The 27708-nt window shown below is 33.5% G+C and overlaps 1 protein-coding gene across 1 annotated transcript in view; it reads right to left on the bottom strand.

The window, feature by feature from the left end:
* The window catches only part of TENM3 (teneurin transmembrane protein 3), a 546591-nt gene that overhangs the window by 161560 nt on the left and 357323 nt on the right, over positions 1 to 27708 (bottom strand). Inside the window, 1 exon segment of the mRNA XM_039882598.1 lies at positions 9234 to 9471. Coding sequence (XP_039738532.1) covers positions 9234 to 9471 — 238 coding nt within the window.

The raw sequence follows: 27708 nt of genomic DNA, 5'->3' as shown, positions 1-27708 counted from the left end.
AATTTGCTGACCTTTTATGTAATGACAAATAGCTGTCATTAATATGCTACCAGCTGAAAAATTTATTAATCTGTCTTCTGTCTCTTCAAGGTATAGGTAGTATTCAAGAATGAATAAGAAAGTACTGCTTCTCTAAACATACTCTTAGTCCAGAGAGAAAATTTTTAAAACTTACATTTGGAAATATTCCATCAATATATGATTTTGTTGCCAAGAACAATGATAGACATCCATAACAATTTTCAATTTTCTAAACTGCTTAAAAGTGCAAAACATGGTATTTTAGTGGGTTTTGTTCTTATTTATTTAAAAATGTGAAAATGCGATCACTTTCAATTAGTTTGCTAGAACATTAGAGAAATTAGCCAGATTTCTAAAAAAGTCGAACTCATAGAACCAGAGGAGAGAATGGTGGTTGCTGGGGCCAGGGGCTGAGGGTGGGGTGGTGGTAGTTAGGGGAAATGGGGAGATGTTGGTTGAAGGGTACAAATTTTCAGTTATAAGATGAATAAATTCTGGGGATCTAATATACCTCCTGGTGGTTATAGTCACTAACACTGTATTTATACTTGAAATTGCTAGGAGAGTAGATCTTGAGTGTTTTTAACACACGCACACACGCACACATACACACACACACACAGAAGGTAACTATGTGAGTTGCTGTATGTGTTAATTAATTTGACTGTGGTGATCATTTCATAGTGTGTATGTATATATTAAATCATCATGTACAACTTAAAAAATCACATGTACAACTTAAATATATATAACTAATTGTCAATAGAAAGTTTATATAAATGTTAGACAGGATTGAAAAACTTAAGGTATGACTAATATTTGATAAGTAATTATCTTGTAAATTTATATTTAATAAATAATTTATGAAATGAATAAAATTAATATTGAAATAATATTATTTAAAAATATTATTTATTTCATTTTATCCTTTCAATTTTTATATATGCATGGTAATGTATATAAGATTAGTACATTGTTACATCTGTAAGATTTATAATTCAACAAATACATGTATTTTGGGATTGAATGATTTTTTTTTTCCTTTCGGATATAACAGAAAAAATCTGGAGACACTAAAAGTAAAGGTAATGAATTTAGAAGTCGTGATTTGAGATCTAGACAAGAGCTAACACTAACTAGTCACGTGACCTCAGGCAGCTTATTAAATGTCAATCGGTCTTTAAAAGAATGAAAAAGATTAGATAATTTCTAAGAGTAATTCCAAGTAAGAAATTTGTTTTGAAATAGAGTCCATTTTTTTCTCAATAGTCACAACTTCTCCAAGTCATCTCTAACAAACTTGAGTTTTTCATACTGGCACATTATAAGACTGTCATACATATCTGCTGAACGAATGAATGCATTCAGGCTTTATTTTATGAAATACCACTGCCCCACCTCGGAAAGTTCCCTCCCCATATTATCGTTGTTACTTTTTTTAAAAACAAATTCTGTATTTGAAAATTGATTTCATAGTTCATTTCTTCTAGGAAGTCACTTCAGTGAAACTGAGAATATAGTGATTATTCTCACAATACAAAAATACCTATCTCCAAAGCGGAAAAAGCTATTGTTCACAAAAATTAGTCGACTTTTAGGTTCTCAGAAGTTGTCATTTTCCTTCATAAATACTAAATCAATGATCTTACCTTTAAATGTGTAGCGTCAGAGACAAAATAAAATGCCAGGCACTTTATATATGACGTTTCAATGAATCCTTATAAAATTTTAGTGAAATATTATCAAACCCATTTTCTAAAAAAACAAGATAAAATGTATGAGTAATGTGCTCAAGGTTACATAGCTAGTAGGATGTTGAGATTTTAATCCAGATCTGTCTGTCCCCCAACCAATGCTTTTTCTAGTATTCCATGACCAGAAAGAAGCAATATCATATTAGTGCAGGATGTAATTGGAACAAGATGACTTCTGGTAGTAGCCTTTTAAGCGGCTCAGAACATGAGGTGAGATGTTAAGAAATCATAAAGAGGGTCAGAGAAAAATCAGAGGGGTTATCAAATAGAATTTATTAAGCTTAGTTGGTTAATTGCATATCCAAGAATTTAATCTTATGGGCTAAGAAGAAAGGGTTCTGAGAATGGTGTAATAGAAAACGGGCTTTACCTCGGGCTTGAAATGAAAGGAGAAAGAAATAAAACAGGCAAAAGTATGTCAAGGAAAAATGAAGAAACATAGGAAAAGATTAGCAGTTATCTCTGATAGGGTATATGTTAATTGGTAATGAAACTAGAGGATAAAATTTTAGAGAAAAACACATAGTTCTAAAATTGGACAAAAATTAATTCTAGGAAAAGATAAAATTGCCATGCAGTAATGAGGTTAAGTAGAGATAAACACATTATGGAAGGAGGACTGAAAAACGTATTTTCACAGACAACATTAGTGAAGAGTATAAAAAGTATAAAAATGTACTCACAAAACAGTTGATGAGGAAGAGGAAGAGCGGAAATAAATAAATCATATTCAGAAAACGATTATGATTTAATCACAGTCATTAGCTACGACCAGAATAATGGTACAGATGACTTTCTGCTTTGACCGTGCTCACAGAGGTGACTAGAAATGTGTTAGAGGTCATTAAGATTTCATTTCCCTAGCTATTATGGAAATTAAGGGTATCGTTTATGAATATTTTACACAGATTGCTGGTTGCCCCAAACCAAACATTATCAGAGTATATAGTATTCACAATTTATTAAAATTGTGCTTTCAAAAGTCATTTAGGCCTATAGCAAATGATTAATGAATACTTCCTTGGTATCTTGATTGCTATTAAAAAAAAAAGGTTCAATTAAACAAAATAACACTCCTACTCTATTGTATAGTACCTTCATCATGCTCAAAAGATACCTAAAGCTTTAAATACCTTAAATAAAATGGGGGTCTAACTTCTGACTGATGTGGAGACAATGCATCTATCAAAGGCTTTTACTGATTCATTCCAAACATTTACTACTTTAGTTAATTAAATGTTTCAAGCATATGAATAGTTGCCTTTCATTATAATTTAAGATATTTTTTCTTCTCAAGAACAAAATTAGCAGACTTGTGGTTCTTACCTACAAAAATTCACCTACTTTTTATTAAGTGACAGGCATACTAAAAAAAAAAAAAAACCCAAAATTTTATTCTGGTAAAATTATGGTTCAGGCTTGGCCTATCTAACATATAAAGATAATTTTGTTATTTATTCCTATAAATAATCCAGTTACGATAAATACTTTCTTTATCCATTGGAGAATAGAGAGCTACTAATTGATAAGAGATATTTGTTCAACTGTTAAGCCATTAGGTTATCTTAACCTATGCAATGGCTCTGATGATGATGATGATGATGATGAGGATGAGGATGAGGATGAGGATTCTGACGTCATTTTTTGAAAACATTTATGGAGCACCTATCATGTGTTAGGTGCTTTACTTACATTATTTCATTTAATACATACCACAGTATTTTGAGTAGGTATTACTATTGTGTTGAAATCTATCTCAGATTTCAAAAATTTGTAGATAATTACATAGTTCAAATGATGGGTCTAGGGTTGAAAGCAAGTCTGTCTGACTACAAAGCACATGCTCTTCTCATAACGCTACACTGTGCTTGTATCCCTACTAGATCTAACAGGTTTTTGTCAAGAACATATATCAACATTAACTCTTTGGAAAGACTAATTTTAATTATTTGCCTGATTCCTGCTAAACAACCAAGTTGAGGTTGTAGCATTACATTTGGCTAATAATAATCTTGCATTTAAAAATCATGCTTTTGCTTTCACTTAGCTTAGTAATCATCTCTGAATCTTTATTTCATATTTTATTTTAGAATGAGGTCTCTATTTCAGTGTAAGGAAATGGTTTTGGAAACCAAATTATAATGCTCCAAGAGACACATGGATATTCATTCTTTGATTAAATTCAGGACCAAATTTCTCTTTGTTTTATATTTTAGTGAATATATGATCTACCTTTAAAGCTAACATTTTACATTTAAAAAATGAAGATTGACCTTTTTGAAAAAAAATTCATTCAGTACTATGACTTCAAAATATGTCCCCTCTTATTCTCTTGATATTGTGAGGAATACAGATATTTTACGTATTATTTTAGGAGTTACATATTTTGGTAACTAACAGAAGCTTCTTCTGTGAAGTGGATGACAAAGTGTTAAATATTAGCTATGAGTTGGCAACAGAAACTAGATAAGTTCAAGTTGGAAGTTACACCTGTATTCAACTAACGGCTGCTTTTCCACTGCCTCTTACATTTGATCTTTATCTTATTATTTCCCTTAGGTATAAGATAATAGGGGCTTAAAAGCAACTTTACTCTTGGGAATAAACATTAGTAAGGTAACCACACGTCCCTCGTTGCCCGGGACAGCCTCAGTTTATGCCTGTAGTTCCAGTGTAACTGCTCTTATTCCCCTTTCGCTCTCAGATTGTCCTGGTTTGATGATAAATTATGTGGTCACCATAGAGCACAAGCACTGAATTAGGACCATAATAGCTTCCTGAATTATCCTCCTCTCACTGAGACAAAAAATTTTTAAGCCACAAATTGAAATGAGCCTTAACTATAAACACCTCCTAGCAAATTCTTATACATCATAACTCCCTCTTTTTCTTTCTTCCCATTGCTCTTACAAATGCACATGTAACCCTTTATAGGCCTTTTAAGAAATACCATAAGTTATTAAAGGTGAAATATTTCAAAAGATTTAGGGTCCAACTGATTTTTACTATCTATCAGTATACAGTTTTAGATGAGTTTACGAGTTTTTTATTATTATTATTTTTGTTGTTGTTTGTTTTTAACAAATGGAGATGATGAGACTCTCAAAAATTAATCAATAATTTCTTAATCTAGGCCCAGGTTCAATTTTGCAATTTCTGTTCAGCAAGCCTAGCTTCTTCATTTTTGCACGTCTTTTCTATATTCTGTGATATTCTCTTTCCCCACCGGTGCCCCTGAGTCTCCCCAAACTACCTTTAATCAAATGGCGTGGGATCAATCAGTAAACAGAAGTCAGTGGATTATCCTCCTAGGGATATTTTACTTATTATCTTCAATTACAGAGGATCTTACTACTTAGTATCTTGCTAACGGTAATTGGTTATCAGCACGTAGGTGGAGGTATGTGCAAGTTTTCAACTGCCAAAGCTTTCCCCTGGTAGTACTAAGGCCACGATGTGTGGACTGCAGCCTAGACTTCTAACTGGCAAGGCTGATTCAGACCCGATGCTCATATGATTATTCTGCCTTTCTCTAGTACCATTTGGAGTGAAGGTAAAAGTGGGGGAAAAAATGAGACTATCTTAGTTTAGTAAATTATACTTCTGTTTAGCTTTTTATTTTTTTAAAGATGTAGCAATTGACTTCATATTAAAGCAGCCCAGGACATCTCGATATTTAAATTAAACATGCAATAACATAAAGGTAATTTAATATGCAATTTCATACATTAATAATTAGCAAAGCATTACTGAACTACAAGGTAAAAAGCTGTGGGAACATAACTAATGAACTATCAATGCCAAAGTAGACTTCATAATAAAACAAGACTTTAATAAATGTTTTATTAAATGGCTACAAATGAAGCATTTTGTTAACATCTAATAGGTAACTGCTAGGCTACTTAATTCATATATATAAATGAGGAACTTGCAGGCAATTAACTTTACAATTGCTGAAGGTCAGGGCTTCTCAGTGAGAGTTACTGTACTATACCCTTTAAGTGTTGTGCTTTCCTGGGTCAGGTCTAAGCTTTTCCTCAGCTGCTCTATAGTCTAATAGCAGCTATTATTAAGCACTGAAGCAGCCAAAGTATAAAATAAACAAAGGAGAAGCTATAGGCTATCAAATGGCCTACCGGTAAAATATAGAAAGTATAAGAAATAGTGAGCTCAAAGAAAAGGAATATTAAGAAAAATTCTAAGCGAGTATTGCTGTTATATCTAGGCACTGACTGTTATTTATAGGCGATGATGAAATAATAAAGACATGCTTATAAATTGCAAATGCTTGTTTGGATCTTGATGAGACTCTAGGAGAGCTGAAACTCACTGGAGAATATAGACCAGAACTATTCTATTTACTGGGTAGAAACATACAGTACACAATAATATTGATTGTCTCCAGCAGCGGCAAATGTTAAATTAATTAGAAAAAGGAAATAAACATTTTTATGGAAGCAAGAAACTGCTGGGGAAAAAATGCTTTTTAATAAATCAAAATGAAAGCTACACTGAAACAGGAAAAGGTAGAAAATCTTTTATGTCATCTCTATCAATTTAGATAAACTGGAAGTCCACAAGTTACTGAGATTTTCATGGATTTTTAGATGCTAATTGATAACCAACCACCATCAATATACACTGAAAGCAGAAAAGGAGAGGAGACAAAGAGAAAAAAATAGATTCTTATCTCCACATAACTGAATTTCATACTTTATGGTTTACACCCTTTAAAGGACAGTTTCAGAAAAGTGAGAATCAGTAAAATGAGTATATGTAAAAATAGAAATAATTGTAGCTTCATCCTTTAAATGACAGTTTCAGAAAAGTGAAACTCAATAAAATGAATATATGTATAAATAGAAATAATTGCCAAAGATGAAATGATACACTAGATTCAAAACTTATTAAAGGCAGACACAAGTCTAGATAAAGTTGTTCATATAGCTGATACCGAGGCCGAGAATCATACTCAATAGGGAATTTTAACTAAAAAAGGAAAAATCAATGGTAAATAAGACTGGTTCTTCACCTCAAGAGTTCCAACCAAGTGAGACTATTAAAGAAACCACAGTAGTACAGTGTCAGTGCAGTGAGAGGTTTTCACATCACTGCTTAGCTTGATTCACTGAGTACCCGCAAGGGGCAATGTCATGTCTTTTGATTAGCAATATTATTATATGTGAACAATGAAAAATGAGAAAATAAAACTACACCACAAATTAAAAAATTTAAACATGATATATAAATCTTAGGTTTATTATTCTTTATATCTATATGAGATAATATCATCTGGTAGATTTTCTTCCCATGTCAATTCACAAAAGCACACAATGTAATTCCATGGGTTGTTCAATAATACCATTGCTTTGTAACGGAGTTTCGAAAGATATTTCTTTGATATCGCCCTGAGAGTGATTTCTTATATGCTCTGAATATAGAGAAATCAGCTACCATTTCACATATAGCTACAATAGGTTGCCCTCCTAAAAGCTATTTTCTTTCCTAACTTCTCGCCAACTAAAATTCATTATTACAATATGAGGAATAACAAGAATACATCCTCTCTTTCACCAAGATTATTCCAAATCTCTTTAATATAGACATGACTTCAAGGAATAGCAATTCTCCTACTGACACTCACAATTTTGGAAACTTTGTGCTATATATAACATCCTTAAAATTAAACACGTTTCTGATGACTTAACTTGACATATTTCATAAATATTTGTCAAAACAATTATTGTCAACTACAATGCAATTATGCATATTCAATTTGATGACTCAACTGTAAAATTACTTTTTTCCTAATAAAATTTTTCCAAATGACAATAGTGAATCAGTGTTGATTAGTTGTTCAGTGTGTGCTAAATAATTACACTGGATAAATTTAGCTCTGTGCTAATAACCTTAGGGGAAAAAAATCTGTATACACGGCTCTGTTTTAAGTGTAGAAATTTGACATTTGCCTACTTTTCCTGTACACTCTCTTTCTAATTTCTCCCAGAAGAGTGTTCAATAATACAAAATAAACCATAAAACTCAACTACTCTTAGCCGACACTGCAGATAAAAAGACAAGAGTACTTAGAAATCTAGTTCTTAGATCAAGAGTAAAAGAAAAGACAAAAAGATTTTTATTGTTGATAGCTAACTATGAGGACCTCCTGCTAGCTCATCCTCAGGGCAAAATTGGTTTAGATCATGCATTTAGTGGCAAATAAAAAACATAGTAATTTATTCATTGTGAGACCCATTTCTTCATCCAGAAGCTAATTTAAATGCTGACATTAACCAGGGGTTCTACAGAGCAGGGCATTTAAGGAGACATTCTCCCAGGAAGTCCAGAGTCCTCTATTTTACAGCTTTTATGCGGTGATGATTCTTTTCCTCTGAGACTAAAGGAAGCTTAGGGCCAGGCAGAAATAAATACTAACAAGATGTTAGGGGAACTTAGCTGCAAAGGGTCCAATAAGAGAGCAATGAGGTAGGAAACCACACTCTGCTTGTGTAATACTCGATATAAAGGAAACATTGGCTATTAAGGTTCTGTCCGAAGAAAGAAGGTAAAAGTTTTTGTACCTGGGGATATTCAGTAATGAAATGGATTAGCTCAAAACAGCTCTTACTGATCTATACTTCTATATGAATGAGTTGCCACCTGTAGGCCAACCTCTGCTAGAAGGCCTAATTTAAGAAGCTCACTGAAACACCAGTAGGTGCACAGAGAAAGAGCATGAAGCTGGTGAAGCCCCAGGAAGAGAAGAGTAAGAGAAGCCATTACACGGAAATGGGGGAAAATAATTTTGTATGGTTACCTATTACCAGTTGCATGATTACAACCAGAGGATAGAAGTTTCAGAAAGGGAGATTTCGATTCAACAAAATGAAGAATTTCCTAATAAAATTGTCTAAGAATGAATGGAATGTTGTAGGAAAGAATGCTGGAAGGAACTTCAGAGAGTAGGTCCACCCCGCTCAGACTGACTGTAAGAAAACAGATATTTCCTTAACAAACGGTCACTGACTTGTGCTAACGTATCATACTTGGGAGCCCACTATGATTTTACGATGTCATGGACACAGTGCAGTCTGTGAAAGTAGGGATGTCCAGCACCAAGTAGATGCTAAACATGTTCACTGAACCGTGGGACTGAGAATCACATTTTACATCTCTATCCTTTCTCCACATGTCTGATAATTTGCAGATAAGAAAAAAATGGTAGTAGAGGAAAGTTCATTGGCCCGGAAATCAAAAATTTACCAATAATCTAGAATTGTTCTTCGAGAAGACAAAACACAGAGTATATAAATGTGATAAGTTTCTCTTTGTAAGAAAAATATTGAACGAGTTTATCTTTGAATTTTGTTGACTATAGTACAATGGGCATTCTCTGTGCATGTCCATCGTGTGGTCCTAATAATCAAGCGATCTGAAAATGTCACAGATACAAGTTACCTGCTTTCCAGTGGTACATTACTGCCAAGGACCCAGCTGTCCTGCAGCTGGACGGACTCGGGTGTGGTTTGCAGCTCGGCGGGCAAAGCAGCCGGCGGGGCCGGACTCTGGTTCCTTCTATTCGTCAGGGAGTTTCTATTGAGAGAAGTGATGGATGGATGATGCTGTGCAGAGTGCTGCTTATGGGAAGGTGGCAAAGGCTGCAGGGTGGACTGGCCTTGGTTGTTTGCAGGTTGCTCTGAAAAGAGAAAAGAAAACTTTATCTATATATGTACATTTACAGATATATACCCCTATGCACACTACTACTTTCTTGGGATCTGCTATAGATGAATTAGAACAAAAACTGCATGTAAATCCATAACCTAATAAATTTGCATATTATTCTATTAAGCGGATGTTCAGTGACATTCTCTAAGAGCAAGTTTACCCTTGATACACAAAGTTCTAATTAATATACAACAGATGGTAAAATTGCTTTTGGTTTTAATTTGTTTCAGATTTTTTTTTCATCTGGTTTTATTAACACCTACAGAAAACAGCATCTGACAGCTCCCCTAATGTGCCTTTAGATTTCAGCTTTTTTTTTAACAAACCAACCCTGAAATTAAATGGGTAATTTTGGTAGAACACAAAGGTTTTTGAAATGCATATAATCCCTATAATTATTTAATGGAGTTTTTTTAAGCTTTATTTAACTGCAATAAATTATTACAAGCTAGTTGCTAAACAGCGGTAGACTACTCTAGTTTAGTGCCTTCCAAATAAGGCAGATCGGCACTGTGATCTACTAATAGACGCTAAGTATTCTTTAGCAGAAGGTCACTCTGTGAAGCAGATGTTGTTTCATGGATATTTAACAGACTGAATCACATCTGATTACAACGTCAGAAGACTCATATACTTAATGACCGTTACATCCATTAGAACACACACAGAGCAGATTTTCCAATTTCACAGTAAGCAGTATAACTACATTTTGGAGTAAGTCATAGGTGACCAGAGCGACTCATGCCACTATGTCAGTGACACAAATATTCTGTTCTAAACCAGAATCATAACAAATCTGGCAACTTCAAGATATAAACACAATGCTAGATCGTGACCACGAAAAAATTCTTTAAAGCTAAGAAGTCAAAAGTTAAAATTCACAAAGTATTGTAACATCTGAGACTTACTTTTCAATATTATTATCTAGCTTTGGACATGCTAGAATTCACAAATACTACACTTTAGCAAACAGACAGATTACTTCTTAATTTAATGCTAAACTTATTATAGTTCCCCACACAAAATGTCAGTTTTTGACTAAATGTAGTTCAAAGTGCAATATAATTTTAAAGTGATGTATTAAATCACACTTAATATAAATGCATGTATTAAAAGAGAATAGGAAACACATGGACTATCTTTCATCCACAATGTGAACTCCAGCAGTGATTGTTAAGCCAAATAATATAGTCTAACACTGTAATTCTAGTTGCATGAAATGAATACATGATATCTAATAGTTTGAATATACACTATCAAACCTCTTTGCAGGGTACAACAATTAACTCCTCCTATAGCATATAATAGCAGTAATTACTGCATGTTTCTAGGGGTCTCTAATAATCCATATCATATCACTGAACAAGTAATAATTACTTACTCTTGAAATAAGGGACAGAGATATCAGCATTAAATATACAAAACAGAGTTGCTTCCTTGTACAGTCTCTATTCTTGAAGATCTCCATACCGAAAACTATAGACATCTTGCTTGGTCCATTGCTTTGGTGCTTGTGAAAAATTATGAGTCTAAATCTCAGTTAAATCGAAATTCTCCTTTGAGGGAATGGCAGGGTTAAGATAGCACATAGTTTTAATGGTGTTAGAAAAAAATGAAACTAACAATTAAAAATTCATGGGAGATTTATTATTCAGGTACATGCAGTAATTAATTAGCTTTGTCTTCCCCAGCATCGGTGCATATGATTAGAATCTCTATGGATGTCTTCAAGGAACATTTCAAAAAGTTGCTTATACGGTGATAGAATAGCTACAGTTATGAGGGTCTAGACTAGGCTGATGTCAGTGGAATGGAAACGAAGAGAAAAACATTTAGAAGAAAAAAAGTATTAAGATTATGCCTGGAAAGAAGGAGAGGGATGAATCAGATGACTCCATGTTTTTAAGCATGGCTTCATGAAAGAGTGGTATTATTTTACGTATATATCATATAGAGTAATGATATATATTAGATATTATACTATGTAGAGGAAAGAGCAATGTAATAGAAGTCAAAATATCAAATTTAATTCCTGTCAGGCATCAAGACAATGAGACTCAGTTTTCTCCATTACCCCATTTAGATGTTAGTCCGATCTAAGAATTCAATGAAATGTACTCATTCATTCATTCATTCATGCACTTAGTCATCCATTCCATAAACAGTTATCAAGCCTCTAGATTCCAATGATGTGCTATCAATAACAGGTGAAAGCTCTGTGTAAATGATAAAGTAGTATGGATATTAAGATTGGCATTGAAAATTAAATGATTTTTAGATCTATTGTCATCGCATATTTCGATACATGGGAAAAAAGATTCCATTAAACATTTCAAAAATAAGTAGTGCTGCTGTGGCTTTCACTCATTCATTTGGCAAGTGTTTAGGAAGTATTTACAATGTACAAGACATTGTGAAAAGATCTCTGCTCTTTCCAGCTGTCCGTCCAGGTTACTTCAGCGTACGGTCTGCTAGGACCTCATTTGACTTGACTATAATCAGGAGACCCACCAATAAGACAAATCCGAATGAAAGCTAGAGTTAGTCTAAAATCTGATGGAACAGAGTAAGTGCGGAGTCTGAGTTGGGTGGCCAGAAATCTCAGTTCTGCAGCAGACCACAAAGAGAAGCAAAATCTGAGGATTCTGTTGGCGGCCAATGCTAGCTATAGAGATTCGGGCTTACAGGATATAAAAGTAGTTGGAATGTGCATTTATCTATACCAACTTATTCAAGATAGTTTAAGTTTATAAAGTATAACAAGATAAAATAAAATTAAACATAGCCAGAAAGGAAGAAAGAATAACAGAAAACCAAAAGTGGGAAAGATAAAATAAAGCCAGATATGAGGTTAGTGGAGAAAATGCCTGCTGTATAGTTCTATAGATATTTTAAAGAATGACACAAATCTGGTTCTAAATCGTCTAGTTTCCAAAACAAAGAAAAATGTGATGAGTTACATGATTTGTGTTTTTAAGATCAAAAAATTTGGTTAGAGAAGTATAACTATGATTGGTACTGAGAATAGAGGGAAAATTCTCTTTTAAGTCCTCATAGGAAGAACGACTGGATATCCAGGGAAAGTTTCATGACCAAGGTTCAAAATGGACATGAGGATACAGAGAACAGTGTCTAGACTTGGAGACAAGCACTTAGAACCTAATACAGGTGGGCAGATCCACATAAGAGCAACCAAAATACCAACTGCAGTCTTTGCTTTAAGCGAATCCATTGATACGAGCTTTGACTTGAGAAGAAGTTTTGGATATAATGACTGAGTTATAGATGGGCCATTAGATTCACAGTCACCAGGTTTAATGTTCATGGAACATAGGTCTGAACATGTCATTTTACTATGGAAAACTCCAAATGGCTTCCTAGTGCCTATAAAACATATAATGAACTCTAACAGTGAATGTTATGCTTGTTCAAAGATAGCCTCCAAAATATTTTTGCAAACATTTCCCCATGAATCCTCTTCATGTATCTTTGTTCGAGTCGAGCTTGCTGTGTGCACTATGTCCCCCTCACCTTTCCCCTTGCGCATTGTTGCTTCCATCCAGAAAGACATTTTCCTCCATCTTTCTATCTCCAAAACTCACATATTTCAAACTGTAAGATGACAGTTTTTTTTTTTAAGTAGAAATTAGTTATTTCTTCTCTGAGTTTTCTTATTTTATCTATTCCCTTTTTACTGCTCTGTTCACTTTCCCCTCTGTACTGCAGTTAATTTTTTAAGTTTCATGTTCCCTGTTGGATTCTCCATGGGCAATGTTCACATCTAATTCACTTTTGAACCTCTAAGGACCACACAGGGATAGATACTCAATAAATATTTCTTGAATGAATGATGATTTGTGAAGAAGTCGATGTCGAGGGGGTTGAAGTGGTGAAAAGTGACACCTGCCATAGTGCCTTTAATTGTAAGGTAATTTGCAAAAATATCTTATTTTCCCAACTACATAAATCCTGAAAGAAAGGGACTCTAACTTAAATTTCTTTGGATTTTTCAGTACCTTCACTAAGCTTTGTACTTCAAAGACTCCTAAAAATGTGCTGAATGATTGGTGACATTTATGCAATAATAGTACCTTAGAGGGTAATCTCATCCAGGCAGGGTACTATGTCACTCATCCCAGAAATTGGTTTTTAAGAATATTTCTTTGGAACCATGGCAGATGTTCTAATATTTAAAATCTACCTTTGAAGATGTGCAAATAATGGAATGATTATATAAAATATATAGAATATTTAAAATATAATTACATAAGACATGAGATAATATATATTACAGTTTACCAAATATAGTATGTTTTCCTTCTATTTTAAAGCTTATGATTACAAATGCTCTAAATTAGATATTTTAGAAAGGTATAAGTAATTTTTTCAAAACATTCTTCCCTTTATTAAAAAATAAAATTTTTGGTACCACGCTAACTGGAAATTATATATTATACCTATCTAGTGCCCTTCCTCAGCTCACCTTTTCTTCCTTCCTTCCTTCCTTCCTTCCTTCCTTCCTTCCTTCCTTCCTTCCTTCCTTCCTTCCTTCTTTTCCTTTTTCTTTCTCTTCCTTCCTTCCTTTTCTTTCTTTCTCTTTCTCTCTCTCTCTCTTCCTACTGCTCATATAACTCGTGACAGCCTAATAGTTGCTTGTTTTTGTTTCATAGACGGAATAAAAATTATAATAAATATTTTTAAAACCTATTATATTATTTTAATATATATTAGATGGCTAAGACTTTGGTCATCTTGCTCAGCCCGTTATCACCAAACAATTTAGCTCTTCAATAGTGTCATTTAAGGCTGTCACAATAAATCTATCAGCATGGGGTAATAACTTGGATGACGGTATACACTGAATAAGGTGTATTGACCATTAGACCAGGAAAATGCTAGGAGCCTTAGAAGGTATTTGCTAACAGGACAGATTACAGTTTAAGCAATTTTTATAAAACCCAAATTCCAAGCAAACATAGGGCGTATTAACTGACTCTGCAGCAGGAAGAAAAGAAATTTTTGACAACTTTTCTTAGATAGCAACTCTGCTGTTATAAATCAATAAGGTGAAAGGTGCCATAGAGATAAATGACAATAAATATGGGATATTTATTTTTTATGGGATATTTTCTTAAATAAGTTACTTTTCCCTCTGAGCTTCATTTGTTTTATAATACTATTTAAAGGACCTAAAAGACAGAAAGGGTGACATCTCGTAAGTACTAAATGGTAACTTAATGGCAAGGTAGAAACGACTCCCTCCAAGGCAGGACAGGAGGGAAAACAAAGTAACTGAAGAACCTTGTCAGCAACTAATAACATTATCCCGAGAAGTAAGAACACGCAATCGACTATGTCTGAAGAGAAAATGTTTTTCCATTAACAGGTAAGAAAACAAGAATCAGAAATGGCATAGGAATCAAAAACAAACTAATGTCTTGCCAGTTCCCACAGAAGAGGGAATTTGATCTCATAGTTCTAAGGTTGGTCTGAGTCTCTTTTTCCCATCTAGTAAGAATGCAGAATCGTGTCAAGTATTAAAAAACAGAGGGCAGGAAACACCTGGTATTTGAACATATCTGGGCATATTTGCCGGTTTAAATTTTTTTAAATTAAAAGTTACTACTGGCATCCTCCAGACCGCTGTGCGCAACTCAGCTCTAGTGCCTGTCTGGGCTCTGGTCCTTGGGGAGCAGAGTGGAAATGGACCTTCAAACAGGAAAGCTGGGAGAGAAAATAATGCCTGCTGGGAGATAAAAACGTGTGCATTTGTCTGTGTGTGCCTCTGTTCACGTGGGAGGAACTGAAAGGTGAGCTGAGATGAGAGGTGAGGAGGAGAATGGGGTTGGCAATTGCTTTGAGCAGGGTGTCACCACAGCTACTCCGGCAGCTTTGTCCTACCCACTTCCTTCACTATTCTTCCTTCCCTAGAGCTCAGTCGTGTGTTGGCTGCAAGCGTCTCCGGGGAAGTCCTCTAATTTGGAAGGGAGACAGCAGCTAGGGGCTGATACTTGTGCTGCTTTAAAATAATTTTTTGCAGTTTAAAAAGTCTGCTAACAAAAGACAAATGTGGGGAGATGGAAAGGGAGTTGGAGGGAGGGTAATAGGAAAATGGGGGTGAGAGGGAGGGCACTGCGGGAGAGAAATACAAAACAACAAAAACATTTTTAACTTTACCAAACTAAGAATCAATGTTACACAAACACCTATTAGGCATTCATCTGCCTATGGCTTACTTACTCTTGGATACTAACAGCAGCAAGTTGAATAAGGAATAAACTCAGATTCCCGTCTGTTCTCTTAGTGTCTACAATATATAGACAGACAGACCATGCTGAATTAGACAAATATTTAGAAGGAGCCAAACCCATTTACTGGTGATTAGCAAAGATGGGTTACAGCCTTTGTTTCCATATCTTAAAGCTGATTCATGCTCATTTCACTTCTTGGCTACATGTTTACCTTGTCCTATCTGTCTCAAAAAAAAAAAAAATTAGGTCTTTTTTCAAAACTGACCTCTTTCTTAGAACAGGTCACTAAAACATATACAACTTTTTGTTGTGTGTTTTATTACCGTATTAGTTTTAACCATAGCGACCAGAGCTTGGAGTAAATATTCCCAGTGTGCATGGACCCAATCATAGTCAGCTTCTGAGTCTGAAAATCCCAATCTAATTGTTGGATTTAGCTTAGTCTTTTGTTTCATTATCAACTAAGTGGCCTCATGGAAATAACTTTTCCCTGATTTTCCAATGGTAAATTTAGGTAACAACATCTCCTTCATCTGGCTACTTTTCAGCAGCTATGAGGAAGAATGTACTATAAAATCAAAAATTTTATGACACTAGAAATAGTAAATTATTTATAAAAATGTTTCCTTTGCCCAGGAAACATCAAGTAGCAAGAACTTTCCTTATAAATGGGGAAAATCTGAGTTAAGGAAATACACAATTTTAGTAAGACGACAGCTCAGCGGAGCTCATAGTAGAGCAAAATTTTTATGGCACTGTCTGAAAGTTTTCACCACAAATTATCACTTAAACATTTCAGATAGTTGCATGCAAATCAAATTAAAATTTTAAAAATGTGTTTAAAAACATAAAATCTTGTATAAATAAACAATATTGTTCTTATTACTTTCATCATCAGACAACTGATTATAAGGCTATTTATATAAAGGCATTTGGGTATGGAAAACCTTAGAGATAAATAAGCTGTACGTAAGCTGTACTTACTGAGTTAGTGAGAATGTAGTTTAGTTTCTTTAGGGTCATTCTTTGAAATGAGGATTCGAAGAAATCATCAAAGTATAAGTTTTTAAATCTTTGCATTCTCTTTTTTTTCTTTGAGAGTCCATTGTCCTTTTCTATCTCAAGCAATGTGGAAACCTAGATAGACAAAATGTCACCTTCCTTGCTATATAATACCCAGAATTTCTGGTAAAATATAACACATATCTTTGAAATTAATTCATTTAGTATATCTACTGAGTGTCTAACAGTTGCCAAGCTCTGTTCCAAGCCTTGAGGATGCAGCAGTGAACAAAACTGCCAACGATCTCAGTGCACCAGTGGAACTTATACTTTAGGTTAATATAAATGAACTGGAAAGAGAAGATGGGCCAGAAACAGAGCAGAAAGAAAAAATGTTGAGAGCATATGAGCTGACACTGTAGCTTCCCCGAGATCTGCCAGTTTCTAACTATTTTAATGTACAAAGAAGAATTAAGAGAGAATGCCTCAATTGTTGCTGAGACCCCTACATAAGGCCTGATATGAGAATATTTTTTAAGTCTACCCTCAGTCTATGGGTAGACTTAAAAAATGTTCTCATATCAAATAGAACAATAAGGAATCTTGCTGTGTTGTCTTAAGCTCTGGATGGGGAACAAAACAACTCCTGGAAATTTTAACCACTGGCCTGGGCTTCTCTGGGGAGTATAAGGGTGAAACATACTATCAACAGAGTTCTGGAATCTCAAGCCAAGAAATTAATTACAGTCTAAAATTATATAGTTTAAGAGGAAACAATCCACACTGAGCCAAATGCTACAGACAAAATAAACAGCAGGAATTTTTATCTTTGCCAAAACTTCAGATAATATTACCATCAGATAAAACTAGTGTGTTTAGAATAATTAAAGACTTCAAAGAAATTTTTAAAAAAATGTTAATAAGACATTATGAAAAAATAAGCAGTTTAAAAAAATAAAATGTGTGTAAATATGATAAATAGTCATAATATTAGAAACTTACTGGATAGTTTAAACAGTGAATTAGATACAACTGTAGAGAGTACCAGTGAATTGGAAAAGAGATCTGGGAAAATCACTCAGGTGGCATCAGAAAGATTAAGCATGGCTGAATATTAAAGGGTAGGTCAAAGAGAAAAAGACAGAATGAGAAAGCCCAGCGTAAAACCAGTAAGAGTTCCAAAAGTCACGAAGAGCATCTTCTTTACAGTTACTTAGAACAGCTTTCTTCATACTTCCTAATACCATACTTATAGCTGTGAAATTATACAGAACATGAACTTACTCATCGCTTTCTCATTTCTCATGAATTATCTCTGCTATCCTTTTTTGTTATTGAATGACAGCTTTTTTTTTTTTTTTTGGCTTATTCTATTAAATAGCTAACCTCTTGATTGACAATAACTTCTCTTTGAGGATATTCTGGCTTCTATGGTTGCTGCTCAAGTGTGTAGTTAATCTAAAATGTCAAATACCCTAACCTACTTCAGTAGGCAGAAAGAAATGTAATTGGCTAACTTTTGCTTGTTAAAGTAGTTCATCTTTTAATTTGTTTAACACTAGTAATACTGCAGACATATTATTCTCTATTGAAATTCCTAGTTTTGCATAATTATTTCTTATAGAAACTACATAAAACTTAACTAAATTACATGCATAAAAAAATGAATAAAATGCCTCTAAAATATTTCAGTGTATGTTTCAGGATATTCTTCTACCCATTTAAAAGTATTTTACCTGAGAGAGTACACAATAAAAGAATTGTTGACAATCAATAAACACTTTTCTCTCCTCTCATTACCTAATAAGCATTTGATTTTTTGTGCAATTAAATTTTATTGACTCTAAATGGAATATATATGATATAAATGAAGTACATATTTGGGTATGGATAAGGACAGGCTACAAGGCTACTAAAAGCTATTATAATGTGACAAGTGCTTATAAAGAGTAAGGAAAGCAAATCCAATATTCCAAGTAATGCAGAATTTGCAAACTTTTCATGTTCTTTATCACGAAGTAAATGTCTAGTATAGAAGAAAGAGTACCAGAAAAGCAAACAGGAGAGAGGGTTGAGCACTTGCTTTAACTAACTAAACATAACTACATATAAATCAATTAATTTCTAGGTCTTAGTTTTGCTCCTTTGTAAAAAAATGGTGCTTGTGTATGTGTGGGGGTGTAGGGTGGGGTCATGCAATAAATTTTAAAGTTTTTTAGCTTTAAAATTCTCTTTATGTTATACATAATATTTCTTGAAACATTAGCTGTGTTATAAATATTAAAAATTTAAAGTAATTTAAAAAACCTATCATTTTATCTGAAGTTATACATATAAAACATTGAGGGGACAAAGAACAAAAAAAATACTTTACTTAAATGTAAATATTATGAAAACTCCCCCATATTAACTTATGCCATAAACACCATACCATATTATCTTATGTTATAAATACTAAAAATATTTTTATTTTTAAAATAAACCACTCTATATTACCTAACGTGTAGCTGGTAAAATCTTAAGGTACATATAGTGCAAATCATTTTATAGTAAATTTAAATTTATTTCAGTTTTCTATATTAAAATTGTTTGTGAAACCAAGTATGTAAAAAGCCAGGGTGCAACTTTCAAACTCAAAATAAAATTAATCTGCTTTTTAAAAGTTCTGATGACAATTATAATACAATTTTTAAATTACAGTTAATCAATTGTAGGAAAGAGATTTAATCTTCAACTGAAGTTTTTTCTAATTTTTATTTTTAAATATTTCAGCAACTACAGAAGAAATAAGTGATCTGAGAATACACAAAAAATACCCAGCAACCCTGCTGATCTTGTTTCCCCCAAAATATTAACTTCGCCATTGATTTTTTTTTCCTAGCATATTATTTGATATCATATTTGTTATCTGCAGTTTATGGAGTCCACATTGCCTGTAAATGTCTTACACTAAAATATAATCAAATATTTTAAAATTTCCTTCCAATCATATTATGGTCTTTGGGCAGAGATGTGCATTGTCACAAACATTAAAAATTACATAGATGCAACAGATTTCAGTAGAACCCATACATCTTTTACATTGCCACGTGTAGTGAGGGTGATCTGTTAAGTGAAAACCAGGTCATGATGCTCTCTGATTAAAAGGGAAATAGAGTCATAATTTAAGCTGACACACAGATATTTGCTGAATTCCCTTCTCTGTCTTAAATAATTTTGGGGTAATTTTTTGTACGAATATAACACTAAAAGCTTCTTCCAAAGAGATATTTGCTGCTACTTTAATGACAGCACCAACGGAAAGCAGGATGGTACAGTGAAAGAATACTAAATATGGGAGATATGAAACAAGTATTAGAATAAGATCGTGTATATGAAAGTGTTCTGTAAATTGCAAAGTACCACAGAAATGTGAGGTACTATTATTGTTTAGAGTATAAATGATCTGTATTTTCTGAGGCTTTGCTGTGCCTTTTAAAATAGTGGTAAGCAAGATTTGCTGAGCTGGAAACCTGAGACTTTCTATCGGATGCTAACTGCCACTAGAAACCTCATAACAGAAGTTCAAAAGAAGCAGGTTTGACTAAGGCATCCTTTCACAGATCTTCTGATCTTTTATTTCATGAGTCTACAGATATTTTAGTGCCAGTTTATTAAAATTTTCCATAAAAGAAGTAATTAAGCACTAGATTTACAGTGGAGAAGATTAAAGAAGACTTGGTGAATTAGTCTGCATGTGCTACCATGACAAAACACTACAGACTCGGTGACTTAAGCAAAAGAAATTCATTTTCTCGCAGTTCTGGTGGTTAAAAGTCCCAGATCAAGGTCGTGCAGAGTCAGTATCTGGTGAGCGTTCTCTTCCTGCTTTGTAGACAACTAACTGCCTTCTCCCCATGTCCTCACACGGCGGACAGAGAGACTGAATAAGCTCTCTGGTGTCTCTTCTTCTAAGAACACTAATTCTGTCAAATCATGGGCTTATCCTTACGCTCTCATTTAATCTTAATTATGTCTTTCGAGGTTCTACCTCTAGATGGAACATGGACTTCAACATATGAATTTTGGGAGAAACAAACATTAGGTCCATAACACCTATGTTTAAGTTCTCTGTCTGAAATATAATAACTGTGTAACTTTGAGCAAATCAATTTCATATTCTAAGTTCTCCAATTCCTCATCTGTAAAATGGAGGTAAAAATCACTCCTATACATAAATGTTGTGAGGATTAAAGGAGATAATGCATATTAAAGTATTTTTATAAACTGTGAAGTGCTACTTTAATGTAAGGTTCTCATTTTTTCCAGACTTTTCCCGTTTCAATTCTTTTAATGCTCTATTTGAATATATAGATATACTCTATATTGCCAAAGATGTTTATGTATGAGTATGTTCATGAAATAATTTCTAAGGGAGATCTTTGAAAACATAATATTGTAATTTCTAAATTTGTAAAGGCAAATATACACCTAATTAATTTTCAAAAGTATCTTATAACCATTTAGAGTGTTTACTTAGGATAATGTATCACTATCATAAAAGATGGAAATAATGTATATTATTACAGAAACAAACCCCTGTGTCTGCAGGTGGCTGGCTAAAATTTGCTTCAATACTGTATACTGAACTCATATTTTTTAAGTACTGAATTTGTATTCTTTGCATTTAAAGCAACACACTAAAAATGAAAATGTAAAACCAAAACATGAAAATGTAAAGATGAATGAAACAACTTTATGTTTTATGGCATTTACTTTGAAAATCTGATTAAGATAGATGTCTTTAGCTCATAATTCTTCAATGTCACGTTGTCATAGTTCCCATCAGCAAGATGTTTTAAAGGCTTTCGATTAATATTGCATGCCAGAACTGAAATTACATCCTTTGTCGTTTAGTTCTTAATGGTGCAAGTGATATCTATCAAGTAGTGTTTTATGAAGCGTGTGTGATTTTTATTGCAGGCTGTTTTCGCAAATCTTTTTCAGGTTTCAGAAAGACTGCTTAGGGTTTACAATAAATATATCCTTCTGTTGAAAATCATGATGATTCTAAAACTAAGGTGAAGCTTGTATTATTAGAATTTACTTATCAATAAAAACCTTCTACTTGAATCTATTATATTCTCATTTGCAAATAGTCTTGAATACATTTGCTTTTACCCAGATATTTTAATAAATCACTTGATTATAATATAATCAAACTATGTGCCAATTCCCTGTAGTTCACAAAGCCTTCATCAGTTAGCATGTACATTATCTGCCTAGTAAGGACAATACGTCGCATATGGATATAGTATATATCAACTACCAAATGCTGACTGTGCTGCAAAAGTGTATGTTTTCTTTTTAAAATATAATTATTAATTTATTTTAAGAGGAATCTAGGGTCTTGACATTAATTTCAAAATTTCTAAAACTCAAACACACTAAAATAAGTCATTTTCATTTACTAAAGACACAGAGCCATAATAGAATCTTACTTATGTATAAATTAAAAGGATACAAGTGGAAAAAAGAGACAATTATTATATCTGATTTTTTTTTTTTTGCTTTGAACATAAACCAACTTATGTAAGTCCTAGCCCACTCACTAACGTATCCTACTCTTTCAGTTTTGATTCTCTTTATACATAAAATTAGGGAATAGATTGTGATATCTACAGTCTTTTTTTCCAGTTTTAAAAAAATCCATATTTCTATAGTGTTTTAAATGTGTATGAATGCACACATGGTTGAAAGCTTTGGTTGCTAATTTTAAGTCTCAAATGTTGTCACAATTTATCACTTTGTATTTAAAAAAACGTAAATCTAATAAAACAACTGATCAAAAACACAGAGGACAATAGCAAGGGGCTTATTCTGGAAAGTGTCTCCCTCAGGCCATATCTCCACAGTTGATACAAGATACAGCTGGCTACATCTCTCCTGAGTTAGCTGTGATCTTTAGGGATCTCTCAGACATGTGGCTTTTGCCAACTATATGTCTATTATAAGGGAGAATAAAAATATTAACGCTAAGATCGACATTCTTATCCAGCGTTGTGCTACACATTCATCTTGTTTGGATAATTGCACATTTAAAATTAGAGTCTACTTATCTGGTTCTACACATTAGGGAATAATGCACATGGAAAAGGTTTTTCAAATTTGAATTCCCCCTGGTAGGCCACTGCAATTCTCATTAATTCTATAAGGAAGAGCTTGCTTCTCCTTCAATGTTTACTTGAGTTTTTTTTTTTTTTCTGCTGTATGTGGTTCACTGAAGGAATGGCAATAGTTCACTTTAAAAACATTCTCTCCATTAGCTAGAATCGATTTTTTAAAGCATTCCAACACGTCCATATCCAGTCTATAAAAATTCCTTTAACCCCTGATATTCAAAAATACTGTATGCTTAAAAGATAATGCTCTTCTTTAAAATGAAAAAAAAAGGAAAAAGAAACTACTGTATATATATATATATATATACATATATATATACTGCTAGCTATAAGTAAATAATTTACCTAGCAATTCCAGAAAGGAGTTACTAAAAATCTAAGAAGAAATTACTAAAATTCTAAGCTCACTATAACTTCATCTGTCCTAAATGCAAAAGGGTGGGGGTATGCATTGAGTAAAGGCCAGAGTGGAGACCATAACACAGCCCTGGTAACAGAAGACTTCTTTTATTATAGGGAAACTGGGTTGCATTTTAGATGGAGAACACAGATGAAAAATAATTTGGACGTTGTTTTCCAGTTTTATAAAGAGTTTAACATTATTTAGTATGTAGGCAGGGTTTTGTCTTATTTTTGTTTTTTGAAGCCTGTTCATCTCTTTTGTATGCTAAGAAACAAAAATATATTAGGTTAAAAGAAACCTCTAAAAATAATAATTTAAAAAATACAAGATCCTAGACAATATTCCTTTTCTTCTTGCCTTCGTACTACATCTTGGGGTTGGCAGGTTATTTTACAAACTCACAATAGTTGCTAATGTAAGCATAAAATATTTTTCCTAACCTTCTTAAGGGATTACTAGAGTTATCAAATCAAACAGTACTACAAAGCACAATCCCAGAGGCTCATCTTTGATTATCACCACAATGTAAAGACAAATATTTGAGACAGCATTATTAAAAGTTAATGGACTTCTGGCTTATAAAGAACTGTTAACTCTTTAATTTCTTACTTTGATCATATACTGTCCTGTTGATAGTGCGAGGGCATAAAAATAGGACCAATTTCACATATTATATTCAAAACAAAAAAAAATCTGCTTCCTCTTACAATTTCTTACATTTTACCTATTATGTTAAAACACTGGGCAATTTTAATTTTTTAACCTTATACATGTTATAAAAATAGATAATTAAAATGAATAGAAGTGTAACTTATATCATGTTTAGTAACTGGCTTTTTGTATGCCAATGCAATTAGAGGTACCACACTTTAAATATATAATTTAACCAAAAAAATTCACCAAAATCAAGTGACAAAGACAGATGCAATTAAATGATTACTCAAGCAAAGTAGAGGTATTCAAACAAAGAATACTAATTAACTTTCAAACAATGAAGATCGTGAAATCCAGTTATACACAACACATTGCCGAACGCATAAAATGAAAAGTGACCTCAGAAATAACTCTTTAAATTCAAAAACGTATCACACATAATTAGCAATCAAAGCTGAATCATCAGGTTTAGCAGTAAACATTTTGCCCCGGCACTGAGTTTAAACAGGTAAGTTCCTCAAACTCTGATGCCTGCCATGCCTTCATTCATGCTTGTTGCTCACAAAGACTAGCATAATGAAAACACTTTCTGATTTCAAGGCAAGTCAGAAATATGAAGATTTATAACTGGGCAGATCTAATGGAGCCGTCAGAAAGGGAAGTTACACTCACAGTGAAACGGTCACATCACGATCTAATTTTCATTTTAATTGAAAAAAAATTTTTTCTTTGTGAAGAACCTGGCCAATGTTGTTGCTGAAAGAGACTCACAATAGAAGAGGAAGGGAAAGGGAAAAAAAAAATAGAGCTCGGAAGGGTTATTTCTTCAAAGAATTACAGCTGAGGTCAGAGAGAATGCGGTGCACAAGGAGACAAGAGAATTTAGTGTAGCATCTCCCTTTTAAGCTTTGTTCCCCTTTCATTTAGAATGTAGAAGAGTCAGAACAAGACAAAAGACAAGGAAAGAACCAAACTTAGCATTACACTACATTATTAATAGTGTCACACAAAGAGAAATGACAGCTCTCAGAAGAGTACTTTTGTCTCTACTTACTTTAATTAAACTCTCTAGGCTTTAAAGTGAACTTGAACCTGTTTTTTTTTTTTTAACAGAAAAAAACATCAAAACTGATTAAAAGCTGATATCTGTCCTCTAATGATCCTCAAACATAGTTATATCCTATTTAAAGCAATAGAAACAGCAGCAGCAAAAACAAACCTCAACATCACACAATTTTCTCAAAAGAACCAAGATTTCATCTGCAGCATTTCCGGCTTCTCACAGGTAAATTAGTTTCCAATGTGTCTCTTCTTTTTCAGCAGGCACTGATGATTCATTAAATTTGAAATGAGAATTACAACAAAATTATACAACTATGAATGTTTCAATTAACTTTCTTTATACCAGAGTACCCTAAGAAGCTTGCTTTAAAATAAACTAATGTGATTTTAAAAAAATCAGTGTAAAGTTTAATCCCCGAAAATTAATCTAGATAGAAAATCCATATCTGGGGGGAAAAAAAGATGAGTTTTCAAATCTGCGGATACAATTTAAAAAATCCACTGTAGTCAATTGTAATGTCATTATTCCTGTTTTATTTATTTTTTTCATTATTCTTATTCTAAAATACCTAAAAGGAAACATATTTGTTGTCTTCATGTGCACTTTCAATCTGCCCCAAAGTAAGTTCATCCTCCTCCTTCTCTATACCCTGCCCCACCCATCTCCTCTTTCTCAACCTTTTTACTTATCCAATGAAATCACCATTTTCTACTCAAAAGTTTGGTGACACTTTTGACTCTTACTCTCATATCTTTTATACTTAATCATGAAGTTTGCTTTTAGTTTATTCACAACATGCCTGGGTTAGATACCTTTCCTTGGGTTCTCATGACATCACCCTATCTAGTCCCTTATTGTCCCTCCCTATCTCCATTTATTAAATAAAACTGTTGTCTGCTGAATAGGGAGAAACCCTGTAAAAAATTGTACGCTGACATCTTTAGCTATTGATTACAACTACATATAACTGACAACTTCGTTTTCGTAAACTTGTTTTCCTTCTTGAACTAACGATGGTTCAAGTCATTGTTGATAAGCCACAGTCCAAATTTAATTTATTCAATAATGTTCAAAGACTGTGGGGATTCAGAAGAACAGACGGGTTTATTGACCTAACGGAGACGGGACTTTCTTTGGAGACAGGACTTACACACCTAAAGAACACATATGCCACGCAAGTGCAAAAACAAAACAAAACCAAAAAAACACTCAAAACTATATGCGACATAAGGAAACATCTGATTTGTGCCGGGGTAGACTGGATGGCTTAAAGTGTAGGCTAACCTTTAGCTAAACTCTGAAGGGAGAAGATTTAGGAAAGTTACGTGGTGATCGCAAAGAAGACTAGGCGCGAGCAGCTACACTGGTTTGGAAAGGAAGTCGAGAGAGCGTTCTGGATAGACAAAGTGGGGCCAGCTGATGGCTTTTAAACTCCAAGCAGAAGAATTTGTACTTGATTTGATAGGCCACGTAGGTTCCTTGGAAGGGATTTATTACGAGAAAAAAAAAGAGGAAGATGAACATGGGTGCTCTTCCAGGGTACAAGGACCTGTGGCAGCCATTTGGCTGTGAAATGACATCATTTAAAGCATGGAAGCTGAGTAAACACACTTAGTAATAGTTCATTCATTAATTCCATGAATATGTATTAAATGCCAACCGTAGTATCAGAGATATATTAGTTTAAACAACAATAGAGTAGGTTTCAGCTGTGTTGATAGTGGCTTAGAAATGTTTACATATTAGGATATTTCGGTGAGATATCTTATAGACTGCTAAATATTTGAGGAATTGTAAAGATAGTTGAAGTTGGAAAAAAGAAGTGCTATTTTTTAGGTGCATGATAAGCACAGCTATTAATGTTAAAGCAAAATAAATGACCCAAATTTCTATATTTTCTTCCAGATTCATTAAATTTTCTGTTGTTAATACAGTTGATCCACATGATTGTTGATGACTCCACTGACATTTCTGAAATTAACTATTATTGTTTCCTATGTAATTGCTGAACAGTTAGGAATTCCCTCCAGATATTCGTTCCATCGTTATAGCAATACTACAATAAGGGCGTCATCATTTAATTCCTTAATATCTTTAGAATACCTCCTGGGCTAATACCCTGCCCAAATCCAAAAAGTAAGACACAATTATCTCCTTCATTTACTTATTCGTTGATTCATTCATATGACACACATACACTGAACTCCTACAGTACCTACTCACCAGATACTAGTTAATTCAATGAGTTAAACAGATACTTTCTTGCCCTACTGGAGCTTCCACCATGTCTGACTCCAAACCTTTTTTCCTACTATACTATAAGGCCCTCCTACTCCTGAGTAGGCAAACACACAAAGAGATTAAATGTTATCTGCTAAAAAAAAAAACACAAAAAAACCTTATGAGATGAAATATGCTCAGTTCTGAATGGTTCACATAGGCTTTTCTGATAAGATAAACTAGTTGTCTTGAGGAGTGCATATTTCAATCAGAGAAGCCTTCAGACAACTGGGAAAGAGGCACAAGCATGCATGTGAGATGAAGCACAATGAAGCAAGAGTTCAGACTGGCTGGAGCATAAAGGATGTAGGTAGATGTTGGGATAGGGCAGGAGAAAGGCAAATGAGATAGGAAATGAAGTTGGAAAGATAGGGAAGACAAGATTTTGATG

The sequence above is a fragment of the Pteropus medius genome, unplaced genomic scaffold (genome assembly GCF_902729225.1).
Source record: "Pteropus medius unplaced genomic scaffold, Ma_sr-lr_union100, whole genome shotgun sequence".
Lineage (NCBI taxonomy): Eukaryota > Metazoa > Chordata > Mammalia > Chiroptera > Pteropodidae > Pteropus > Pteropus medius.
This window is presented reverse-complemented; position numbering and strand designations above follow the sequence as displayed.